General features: G+C 34.5%; 1 protein-coding gene and 1 pseudogene across 2 annotated transcripts; one reads left to right on the top strand and one right to left on the bottom strand.

The window, feature by feature from the left end:
- Positions 1 to 886: 886 nt before the first annotated feature.
- LOC124848350 (pentatricopeptide repeat-containing protein At4g14850 pseudogene) lies at positions 887 to 3,938 on the top strand (annotated as a pseudogene).
- A 1,837-nt stretch (positions 3,939 to 5,775) lies between these two features.
- LOC124839766 (U2 small nuclear ribonucleoprotein A'-like) lies at positions 5,776 to 12,239 on the bottom strand. 2 transcript variants are annotated; one of them, XM_088095538.1, is made up of 9 exons: positions 12,101 to 12,239; positions 11,665 to 11,786; positions 11,542 to 11,582; positions 11,273 to 11,402; positions 10,980 to 11,185; positions 10,535 to 10,708; positions 10,213 to 10,263; positions 9,780 to 9,953; positions 5,776 to 6,021 (listed from the first exon to the last, which is right to left on the bottom strand). In XM_088095538.1, the coding sequence occupies exons 2-9, from the start codon at positions 11,744 to 11,746 to the stop codon at positions 6,016 to 6,018; spliced, it is 864 nt and encodes a 287-aa protein (XP_087951664.1). In that variant the 5' UTR covers positions 11,747 to 11,786; positions 12,101 to 12,239; the 3' UTR covers positions 5,776 to 6,015. The 2 variants fall into 2 exon arrangements, with proteins under 2 accessions (XP_087951664.1, XP_087951663.1); XM_088095537.1 differs by lacking the exon at positions 12,101 to 12,239 and adding an exon at positions 11,947 to 12,094.
- Between the last annotated feature and the right edge of the window lie 586 nt (positions 12,240 to 12,825).

Raw genomic sequence — 12,825 nt, 5'->3', positions numbered from 1 at the left:
ATCATTAAGGCATTGTTCATTTGAATGAATTTGGGGAGAGTGATTGAGGGGATTTGAGAAGATTTAAAAGTAAATTTTTTTGTTGTTTGTTTAAGTGGATTTGGAGGTAAGTGAAAGTGAATTTTGAAGTAAAGTTTGTAAGAATTAGTGTAGGATTTGATTGACGTGCCAGATTAAAAAAATTTACTTTCAAATCCACTCTCATTTACCTCCAACTTCACTCAAATAAACAATAACAAAATTTACCTTCAAATTCTCTCAAATCCCCTCAATCACCCTTTCCCAAATTCATTCAAGAGGAATTACAAAACTTTAATATTACCTTCATATTTCAAAATATGAATATAACATTCATTAAGGACAAACGTATTTTATAGACAAATGTTTACCCATAATCTCATATTCGTTGATAAATACAAATTATCAATGGAATTATTGATGGATACATGTGTTGCATTTATTGATAGACATTTTTGTTGATAATTTATATTTATCGACGAATTTACTGACAAATTTGTCTTTTGATAAAGTATTGTTGATTTAATTTTTCAATAAACATATATTTTATGTTATGTGATTAAAACATGTCAAAATTTGAGATTTCATTCACATCCCAATTTTGAGATGACAGGAGTGAAAATTTAAAATTTTTAAAATTATAATTAAATTCAAATAAGATTTACAATTTAAGAAAAATAAACCAAAGTTTTAATTTAATTATAAAATAAAACTACATGTAAATACAAATAAATCTAAATAACTAATAATATTAGAATAAATAATTATGTTTATTGCATGAATTACTTAAGTGAAAATAGATTCCCGAAGTTTTTCGTTTTTCATCAAAAAGAAATAACAAACCCAAGTGTTTTGAGACAAACACAATCAGAAAACAGAAGCAGCAATGGAGTTGAGTTGCAAAAACATCATAATCATTTTCCTCGTACTTATGATAGCAGCAGTATCAATCGCATAATCAGTGTGAGAATCAGAAGCAGAATAAAACAGCATCATATAACGATTCCTGCAAAATCTCAAAATTTCTCTTCATACTTTGAGAGAAGACGCCTCTTTCCTTGGCTGTAACTAATGCAATTGCAATAACAATATCATGTTGTCAATGAATAAAACATCTCCAAGGTTTTGGGGCATCAATTTCCTTCCTCACAGTACTCTTCAACGTCTCTATATGTCATTCAAAACCTCCAATGTGCAAACCGCGTCTCCTTGCGCCATATTAAAAGATTCACAAAGCCTCACCAAACTCCCTGTATCCTATTCAAACCTCTTATCACAATGTGTTGCTGCAAAGTCGCTAACTTCAGGTATGGAACTCCATGCCCACTTGATCAAGTTTGGACTTTCCCGCCATCCAGGTCTCAGGAATTACCTGGTAACTCTCTATTCCAAGTGTTGTCGTTTTAGGTATGCCCGCAAGCTGGTTGATGAAAGTTTTGAGCCAGATGTGGTTTCTTGGTCTTCATTGCTATCTGGGTATGTGCAAAATGGGTTTGTGGAGGAGGCACTGTTGCTGTTTAATGAGATGTTCTTGTTGGGTGTTAAGTGCAATGAGTATACCTTCCCAAGCGTGCTTAAGGCATGCTCGATGAAGAGAGATTTGAACATGGGGAGGAAGGTTCATGGGATGGCTGTGGTCACGGGGTTCGAGTCTGATGGGTTTGTTGGTAACACTTTGGTTGTTATGTATGCTAAGTGTGGGTTGCTAGATGATTCTAAGAGGTTATTTGGAGGAATTGTGGAGCAAAATGTTGTTTCATGGAATGCCTTGTTCTCTTGTTATGTGCAGAGTGAGCTGAGAGGTGAGGCTGTAGATTTATTTAAGGAAATGATGAGGAGTGTAATAAGGCCTAATGAGTTCAGCATTTCCATCATATTGAATGTCTGTGCGGGGTTGCAGGATGGTGGTCTAGGAAGGACGCTTCATGGACTTATGCTGAAGATGGGGCTTGATTTGGATCAGTTTTCCGCAAATGCGTTAGTTGACACGTATTCTAAGGCGCGGGAGATTGAAGGTGCGGTTGCTGTTTTTCAGGAAATTGCACACCCTGATGTTGTTTCTTGGAATGCAGTTATCGCTGGTTGTGTTCTTCACGATCGTAATGATTTGGCTTTAATGATGTTGGATGAGATGAATAGCTCAGGAACTTCTCCCAATGTGTTTACACTTTCGAGCGCTTTAAAGGCTTGTGCTGTAACGAGGTTCAGGGAACTGGGTAAACAGTTACATTCTTGTTTGATAAAGAGGGTTGCTGATTCAGATTTGTATGCTTCTGTTGGACTCATAGATATGTATTCCAAGTGTGAAATGATGGATGATGCGAGAAGAGCTTACGATTCGATGCCAAAGAAGGACGTTATTGCATGGAATGCTTTGATCTCTGGTTACTCACAGTGTGGGGATGACTTAGAAGCTGTCTCACTTTTTTCTAAAATGTACAATGAAGATATAGATTTCAATCAAACTACTATTTCAACAGTTCTCAAATCTGTGGCCAGCTTGCTGGCAATTAAGGTGTGTAAGCAGATTCATTCAATTTCCATCAAATCTGGAATTTATTCAGATTTCTATGTTATAAACAGCCTTCTTGACACATATGGAAAATGTAACCATATAGATGAAGCTTCAAAAATATTTGAAGAGCGTACTTGGGAAGATTTGGTGGCTTACACATCCATGATAACAGCATATTCTCAATATGGCGATGGGGAGGAGGCTTTAAAGCTATATTTACAAATGCAAGATGCAGATATCAAGCCAGATGCATTTATCTGCAGTTCTCTCTTAAATGCATGTGCAAAGTTGTCTGCATATGAGCAAGGGAAACAATTACATGTCCATGCCATCAAGTTTGGATTTATGTGTGATATTTTTGCCAGCAACTCTCTGGTTAATATGTATGCTAAGTGTGGAAGCATAGAGGATGCTGATCGTGCCTTTTTTGAGATACCAAACAGAGGAATAGTCTCATGGTCTGCAATGATTGGAGGATATGCTCAGCATGGCCATGGCAAAGAGGCTCTTCAGTTGTTCAATCAAATGCTTAGAGTTGGTGTGCCTCCCAACCATATTACTCTAGTTAGTGTTCTTTGTGCATGCAATCATGCTGGTTTGGTAAACGAGGGCAGGCAATATTTCGAAAAAATGGAGGAAATGTTTGGTATTAAACCCACACAAGAGCATTATGCTTGTATGATTGATCTCCTTGGACGATCTGGGAAATTAAATGAAGCAGTGGAGCTTGTAAATTCCATTCCTTTTGAGGCCAATGGCTCAGTTTGGGGGGCACTTCTAGGAGCTGCGAGAATCCATAAAAATATAGAACTCGGTCAGAAAGCTGCAGAGATGCTTTATGATCTAGAGCCAGATAAATCTGGTACCCACGTTCTCCTTGCAAACATCTATGCCTCTGCAGGGATGTGGGAAAATGTTGCTAAGGTTAGAAAGGTAATGAAAGACAGCAAGGTGAAGAAGGAACCCGGAATGAGTTGGATTGAGATCAAAGACAAGGTATACACTTTCATCGTTGGAGATAGGAGTCATTCTAGAAGTGATGAAATATATGCTAAATTGGATCAGTTGGGTGACCTTCTAAGTAAGGCTGGATATAGTCCCGTTGTAGAGATTGATATACATAATGTGAACAGAAGTGAAAAGGAGAAACTCTTATATCACCACAGTGAGAAACTTGCTGTGGCCTTTGGATTAATTGCTATGCCACCCGGTGCCCCTATAAGGGTGAAAAAGAATATACGAATTTGTGTTGACTGCCACACCTTTCTCAAATTTGTATGTAAAATTGTCTCAAGGGAAATTATAGTTAGAGATATTAATAGATTCCACCATTTTAAAGACGGCTCATGTTCATGTGGTGATTACTGGTAATATCATCATCATCCATTCTTTCAGTTTCACAAGATACGTAGATTCTTTATCTTTACTACTTCAACTGTTTCATGACTATAGTCACTATTGAAACACACACTGATGGCATAATTACTCAGAAGTCAAATATCCAATTTACTGGAGGTTCATTATTATTTCCCTATATTTTCACTGGATTAATGTTGGAGATTGTAAGGAAAAGGGAAGAGAGATGAAAGACATTGGTTAATACGGGTGAACTTAGATGTTGCCCTAAAATTGTGATTTATTGCCTTAAATGAAGGCTACCAAGACAGGATTCGGTTTCTGCTGAACTGGTTCTTTATCACATTCAAATTACTCCACATTCGATGTTTAATGCACCATTTTATCCCATTCTCCAGCTGGAGATGTTTGGGTGCCTCTAGTGATTGATTTCATAACTCAATATTTTCTTTTAGATAATAGGTTCCTTTTCATCTTGATAAATTAAAAATCGGATAATGATTTCAATGGTGGTTATTATAATTATCGGGCTAATATACCTCTGCCCTGCTACTGTTAAAAAAGAAAATGTAGAAAGATGATAGAGGATATTGATTCAGTGTTTTGTTTTCACTTTCATGAAAATTTGCAGCTACTAGAACGAACACCTGCATTAAAAGATATAATATAATGACATTGGTCAGCTACATGGATTATGAAAATATGACACATTCACTATAAGTTCTGTTGTATAAGTTGGCTCAATTTTATATTGGTCATTAGTTTGAAGGTATCTCATCTCCAACTTTTTTTGGGTGTATAAGGGTGTGGATGTGTCCATACTGTATAATCACTTGATTGTTTATTTCTTTCCAAACTGTGCCGTGTATGTGGAAATAGAGCAAACGACAAAAATAGATGAAACGTTGATATTCTTCCAATAAATACAAAAGTTATTTGTTATTAAGATGTTAATGGGGGCAATATTTCCTTCTAGTAGAATATCTATTTTCAAATATTATGTCTTTAATGGGAACTTTATCTCTTCGAAGAGCAAAAAAGAAAGCGTCATGACAAGACTTAGTGTAAACTTGTTTAGTTTAGAAAATTGCTTAAAGAATTACAACTTAAAAATATCATTCAAAAAATACTTATATGTGATAATTAGATTACTCTTCATATAAATTCTAATCTTATTTCTTAAGAAGACCATAATATTGAGATTAATTATTGTTTTATTCAAAAATATATTATATTTAAAAATATTAAAATTGAGTTCATTAACTCAAATTATCAATTAATATATAATTTCACCACATCCTTATTAGATTTTGTAACAAAAATATATAACTTGTACACGTTTTCTTCAGAGAAAATATTAAAAATATTATCTTTTAAATTTTTATCTTCTATTTTTTTATTATTGTTTTTGTCTATCATTGTATTTCATACTTAATCCATATTATCTTTATTATAAATACAATAATATTCTATTTATATTTTCTACAAGAAAAATTAATCTTATACTTAGTCTATATTATTCAATCCTTTCTTAAAAAAAATTATAATCAAAATATAATCATCCAAGCTACATGCAAGCTGTCAAAGCTACACAAACTTGCACTCCTAAAAGTTTAGTAACCTTCCCCAAATCTGCACTCATTAGCATCGCTGAAAACAAATTATCTATGAAATTAATTCTAAAGGTAAACCAATAAACTCTGCCCAACTGGTCCTAATATTAGTGCTGAAAAAAATTTTCCAGTTAGTTCCTCTAAAGACCACTGAAATTGGCTAAAGTTGCCACCATTTTGTGTTGCTTACCCAAAAACATAATACTATGTTTCCTTTTAAAGTATTAAAATAAGCTCCTCATATTTTTACATGTTCTGGTTTTTAAAGCAACAAAATAAAACATTCCAAACTTGTATTGATTAAACAATTTACGCGTGACACTCATACACCATTTTAACTCAAGGAAAAAAATTAAATCAGCGTCTGAAAGAATTTTCCATGAATGATCTTGTATAAAGTAAAATTACTAACACTACACCTGCACTGTTTAAACAAATTTAATCCATTCCAAACCAATAAAACTATGATCAAACATGACATTAAAGTGCTGAGGCATCTTCAAAATCTTCACTCTAATCCTGCACAAAAATAAAATGAAAATTTAAGCACGCTTAGAGCATTGATACAGCATGAAACAGATACATTGAAAAGAGACAAGATACACTATTTTCAGGACATAATACGTACGGTATTTATGCCATACAGTATTACTTTACGTTCGATCCTGTCCATATTGTTCAACTATTTATATTTTAATGGATACATGGTGTTATGCAAGTTTTACCATGCTTCATTATGTTTGACATAAAATAGTGCTAGCTGCAATTTGCAAGCATCAAATGCATTAAATCCGCTCTCATGAACAATTTTTATCATTAAATGCCACTCACTTAGCTGATTATTATATATCCCTTTCTCTGTATACATCATACAGATGTTTAGTCCTCATAAACTCATGAAGCAAGTTTGTAAACTAACTACTTTTGGTTCTCGTCTTGTGTTTAGTCAATTAGAATGTAAAAAATTCATGTTCTTCGTCAAGGATTCGCATTGAAACATGAAAAATCATGTCAAAATATCTGTTCAAAAGTTTCGTTTCACGTTAAGAAACAGGGCATTGAATTGAGTTGAATTCAACTAAAACCACTACTAGTTTTTAAGTCAACTGGAGTTTTAAGTAAATTTTGTTTCTAATAGGCTCTCCATCGGTGGCGAGTTCACATACAATAGCATCCCTGTTCCTGTTAGACAACAACACACGCTTGCTGAATTCTAGCTACAACCTCTTCAGATGCTAAATCTGACAGTGACTCTAAGTCATTGTTCTTAGTCCAAGGACATATAGCTTTATAAGATTCCATTTGTGGAAGCACAGTGACATAACTACGAAAAACTAAAAAGAGAAAAAAATGAAATGAGGCTACAATGGCATACCTAGAAAGCTCCAGTTCCTTGAGCAAAAGATGGAGAAAATTACAAAAGAGGGGATCAACATTTCACTGGTGAAACATTGCAGCCACCTCCATAATTACAAAATCCTCGTAACACACAACAGTTCAGATTAAAACAAACAAGTGATTGTGTCACGTATTATTCAATGTCTGAATAAGAGATCCTTTTCACCCTCTTGGTCTCAAGGCTTGGGCATATGTACCGTCCTTTCTGAGATCAGTTTGAAATTGATTACTATCAACCTTTCCGACTGTAGGCTTGAGGGTTTTGTGCCATCTAGCCTGAGATCAGTTTCAAATTGATCCCTTATGAACTTTTGGGCTCTAGGCTCGAGGTTTGTTTACCATTCAGCCTAGGATCAGTCATGGCCCTACTGGTATGCAGCCCATATCAATTTTGGATCGATTACAAGGAAATTTATTAAGATTTATGCAGTGTTGCCGCTATTTAAGACAGACACAGGCTAACATGGAAATCAGGGCATCACACAATATAGCCAAATATCAGGGATTCTTAGCCTTCTCATTTGCTAAAGTTGTTTACTTTCTCAATTATATCATGGGAAGGGCATTGTCTATATATAATGGAAATAACCTATGTGAGGCAGACAATTTTAAACGCTCTAAGGAAAAGTCACTCTAATCCTAGGAAGAATTTTCTATCCACAACAATATCCAACATCCATAGAAGCAACGCAACAGCCAACATCTCTCAAACAAACCAACCATGACATTATTTCATATGTTGCTTATGCCAACCCAAGCTGCAGTCAAACAGTAGAAAACATCCTTAAAAGTTGATTCACCAAACGGAAACAAGCAAAAGTTTATAAGCTTTACATTACAGTCTTTGTTCTAAGGGGCATGAACCCATGTTTCAACTATGTTTGGGATTAAAATTTCACTAGCCATGAGACTCCTTCAATGGAAAGCTTAATCACAAACGTTTGTACTCTAAAAGAAAGTCAAATACTGTTGAATCTATTCAGGCCTTAGCAATAGGATCTTCTTGTCTTCATACCCAACAACAAAATGGGTAGGTGAATTGAAAAATAGACAATTAATTGAGATTGCTCAAACCTTATTGGTTGATGCAAAGGTTCATGTTCATAACTGGCAATGTAGTCATCGGTTCCAGCTTTCAAAGAAATAGACAACCTTCACCACTTATAAACAAAATCCAACATGCATCAATTTTCCAAATGAATCCTTGTACCGTGCTTCTCGTGATTTTGGTTGTACCTGTTTTTCCATTGTGTCCCCAAGTTTTCGAAAGCTCTTTGCAAAGCTGGGCTCATTTTAAAAAAGTGTACCAATGTTATTCTCCAAAAATACTAGACAATATGTGCTAATTTTACCTTTTTTGAAGAAACTCCTTTTCTTTCTCAATGCAAGATTCCACTTCCATCTTACAGGAGACTTCCAACCAGGAAAAGAATCGAAACCACTATCTAACTAACAATCCACCTCTAATCACATACCAAGCAAGACAGAATTGATCCACAATTCATGACCTACCACCTAATTCATGTCCTTTGTGTGTCACTCGCACAATGAATCCTCAAGTGGAAGCGTTTGTTGGTCTAAGACTCTTACAATAGGTATTTGATGTACTTGAAATCCCATCCCGTTTATAATTCAGTTAACATCATTTGTCTATATTACTCCTTTGTGTCCTCAATGTTCTCTATTTCTATTAAAAAAAATACCTTTGAAGCACTTTATCATCTTGAATGGCGACAAACTATGATAGTTGAAATGCAAGTTGTTTAAGTGAGTAATACATGAGGTTTGGATTCACTTCCTCTTTGGAAGAGGTAATTTCTTGTTCTGGGTCTATCCTATTACAAGTTTTTCTAATAGTGAGGTGGACTGTGGATCATCTTAAAGATCAGTTGCCAAAAATGCAGTCAGATATATGGTCTTGATTACAACGATGCTCTTTACGTTGTAGCCAACATCACACAATCTGCTTCTTTCTTGCTATGGTGCAGTTCACAATTGGCCATTACATTGATTGGATATGATGATTAGATTTTCATGGAACAAGCTCTTGGGTTTTGATGTGGATATCAAAATCAGGTTTGTAGATTGGGAGGATCAGGTCTAGTTTGTAAACTTGCTCAGCCTCCTGATAGACCAGAATAGTTAACAAAATATTTGTTTGGGAAATCACTCACGTTGTTAAAACTTTTCGGCAGAAAGGAAGACAAATATATATCATTCACTTTTCTAGGTACTCCAGACTGGTTCCCAGTTGGACTGGTTGAACAATCCAGTCCAGACCCATTTTAATAACTATGGTTCAAATGATCAAATTGCATACATCCTAACAAAGTTTTTTAGGGACTCCAGATCCAGTTCACGTGTTCCAAGCTTGGTGATTTATATGTCCAGCTTCAGGGTGATACTAGAAAAGTTGTTTTCTTTTCTGTTGTATACTGATTACACTTACCTTTTCCAATGTAGTCAATAAATAGCTATGTGTGTAGATATATACACATAGATACATACCTACGTACATATATATATATATATATATATATATATATATATATATATATATATATATATATATATATATATATATATGTATGTATGTATGTATATATATATATGTATGTATATGATTCAGCTAAGGCACACTTGAGCTTTATCCATATTTCCAAAATTCTCAACTACAAGAAAAACCAATAGCAAAAGCTAATCTTCATATAAAACAGTAGCAAAATTTGTGTATAACCTCAAATAAGGACATGTACAGTGCAAACATGTCACGTAAAGTTAAAACAACAACCAAACTAGAAAATTCAGGCAAACAATATAGCAAGAAGAGGGGACTCAATCAGGGAATGGATCATGGAGGAATAATGATGAACATGTACCTGTTCCATTGAAGTAGAATCAGTATTTGTATGCTCTTGTGTACCATTGGATTCACCATCAGCTTGACCTCTGTCATCATGAATCATATCTTCAGGTTTTTCAGTAACATTATCCAACAGTATATTATCATTCAAGCCTTTTATATCTGCAGGAAGCTGGCCAGACTTCAATGCCTGCAATCATGAACAAGGATTAGATGTATAGCATCATTATAGTCCTTTTCATAATAGATTAAATAATTAAATAATTCAACAAGGAAAAATCAGTTTACAACAGTTAAAACCATTCTTTAGTTCACACCATTATTGAAATTAATAAGTATTACATTGATATACATTAAAATTAACATCAATATAATTTAAGCAAGAGTATGACACAAATAAAAAATTAAAATCCAATAACCGACTATCTAATTTAGAAAAAAGTAAGCACCTTTTCAAGTCTAGCAACCTCCTCAAGAGTCTGAGAATTCACAATGGCAGCCTGCATAAACCAAAAACACGTCAAACCACAGGTAACCAAGGAAATATCTGTTTAGGACTTTTGGAATAGCTTCCAATGGTTTGCTGAGAAGATATGGGTAAGAAACAAGGAAATCTTCTCATCTACAATTTATCAAAGTGCATCAACAGATGAAAGAGAGAACACATTATATATCTGAACTAAGCATGAAAGCATGTTGGATATGGGCCATGTTCAACCCTACTGTGATAAGCCACAAATAAAATGACATGTTCAGGTATCATCGTTGCACCTTGATAGCAGTAATTTGCTCAGGTGTGGGAGCAACCACTTTTGGTGTTTGTTGTTCCTCAGCTGCTTCTGAAACCTTTGGAGTTTCAGCAGGTGAAACTGGTTTGGGTGGCAACCTTTGAATTTCATCCATAACATCTTCCAAAGCAAACAAGCTTTTGGCTTCCAACCGTTCCTATTAATTTAAAGTAACCATAAAAAGAATGAAATATAATAGAAGAGCATGTGTAATTCGAAATAAGAAATAGACCTAATAATATATCTATCATCGGTAGATCCAAAACCTTGCAGACATTACCAGAACATCCTATCTTTCATAAATACACTCAAAATGCTGATTTATAACTCTAACACAGACACAGACACCTACAGAACATCCTATCTTTGGTATTTCAAACAGCAAGCCCGATAAAAAATTAGTATGGGTAGTGGAAAAAATACATTACCTTACTTTTCACTTTCTTGAAATCTAAAACCCGGAGGGATTTCAGTTTGTTAATAACATAAAGCCTATAATTTGGCTTCTTCGTGATATTGTTGTCCAGCAGACTAAGGTACTGCAGCTTTGGAATGGATGCTAAAGGGTCAATTTCTACCAAGTTTACAATTCTGTTGTTAGTGAGAACTAGTGTGTGCAATTTTGGCAAGAACTCTGCAATGAAAATGACAGAAGAGACAAGGTCACTAAAATGAGGAAAATAGAAGAAAGAATGTGCAGTTCAAAGTTCAAAAACCGTACCTCCAATGCTGGGATTAATTCTAGTAATCCTGTTGTTATTAATGATCAGTGTACCCAACCGGTTAAGATAAGGTACGTTCTCCAGTTTGACAATCTCGTTATCAGATAAATCTATGGTGTCAAATTGGTCCTGAAGGAAATTAAATACAAAGGAACTCAAAATTGTGAAAACTGAATCAGCTAATACATCCTTTCAAATGAAAAAGACCTCAACAATACAAGGAGAAAGTGGGAAACTAAAAGGAAGACAAGAAGACTAAATTGCACACCTCAGTAGCACCCAGGTTTTCAATTACAGCTATCTTGTTGCCTGTAAAAAACATGACAAAGTTATCATCAAAGAGGGATAGTAAAAAGGGAGAGATGGAAAGGTGTGAGGAAGATAGGAGTACCTCGAAGATCTAACTCACGCTCTTTAACTGGATTGAAAAAATGAGGGCTTTTCCATATCAAATCAGCAGTGAGCCTCACCATCTCTTCTACTTAGAGTGCAAAAGAAATAAGACAGTAATGGCTGCATGAACGAAAGTTGTGGAGGTGAGTGAGCATGGTTATCAGATTACAAAGCGTGCTTTTACAAACCAAAAATAATTCAATAACACAGAATAATCAGCCATTCATGAAACCACAGCGAGCAAGCCCCGATAGATGTCACCACCCGAAATAACACTTACTGGGCTGCTCCGAAGTACAAGAGGGTTCAAACCCCTTTTAGGTCATCACGAAAAATCAAACAAAACACGAATCTAAAAATCAAATGCGAAATGAAAGAAGAACAATGAAATTTAACAGCGAAAAACTTCAGAGGAGATGGAAGAAGACAAAAACCTAGAAAAGCAGTAGAAGCAAGCCGGTTATAGTTTTCTGCCCCTTTTAATCTTGAGCTTTTAAAAGGAGTGAAGATAAGCCTTCCCTCCTATTTAATTAACTCCAATAATGTAAAAATATTTAAGGTTAAAAAGGAACACAAAACCTCATCTTACAAATTTTAAAATTGTACAATGTGTTATGATTAAGTATCCCCACTGAATATCACTATAGGATTCATTTATGATAATATCATTATATTAAGATGATATGTATTTAATTTATTTCTATTTTGTCAATACAGTCACTTATAATAATATATGATTAATTATACTAATTTAAAATTAGCAAGTATTTGAACTTATAAGTCTACAGAGTCACTTATAATAATTTATGATTAATTATACTAATTTAGAACTAATCGTCAAAGTAAGACTCCATGAACAATAATATAAATAATATATTCTATGAGATATGCTAATTACGTTCATTAATAATAATATTTATGGTTTGTTGATGCACTAGACTAACTTGGACATCAAAGTGTCTTTTAGAAGCACAATCTTTATCCAGCTCAAGGAGGACGAATACCTTGAGAATTGAAGATTTGAAGTGTCCTTGGAGTTTGTACAAGGTGCACATTTGACTTTGTAAGAACAATTGGCACCCACCATGGGATAGACTTGTACTCTCTAAAGAAAGTATTTATGGTGTTTACAAGAAGCAAAATGGCTAAGCATAACTCT

Source organism: Vigna umbellata, chromosome 7, assembly GCF_029865625.1.
Source record: "Vigna umbellata cultivar VRB3 chromosome 7, Vumbellata_1.0, whole genome shotgun sequence".
In the NCBI taxonomy this organism is placed as follows: domain Eukaryota; kingdom Viridiplantae; phylum Streptophyta; class Magnoliopsida; order Fabales; family Fabaceae; genus Vigna; species Vigna umbellata.
Note: the sequence above shows the minus strand (reverse complement) of the source record. Positions and strands in the feature narration are given on the sequence as shown.

Coding starts and splice junctions, on each gene's coding strand:
- LOC124839766 (XM_088095538.1), bottom strand. CDS start 11,746: ATGGTGAGGCTCACTGCTGATTTGATATGGAAAAGCCCTCATTTTTTC. Junction 11,583..11,664: donor GCGTGAGTTAGATCTTCGAG/GTACTCCTATCT, acceptor TGTTTTTTACAG/GCAACAAGATAGCTGTAATT. Junction 10,264..10,534: donor AGCAAATTACTGCTATCAAG/GTGCAACGATGA, acceptor TGGTTTATGCAG/GCTGCCATTGTGAATTCTCA.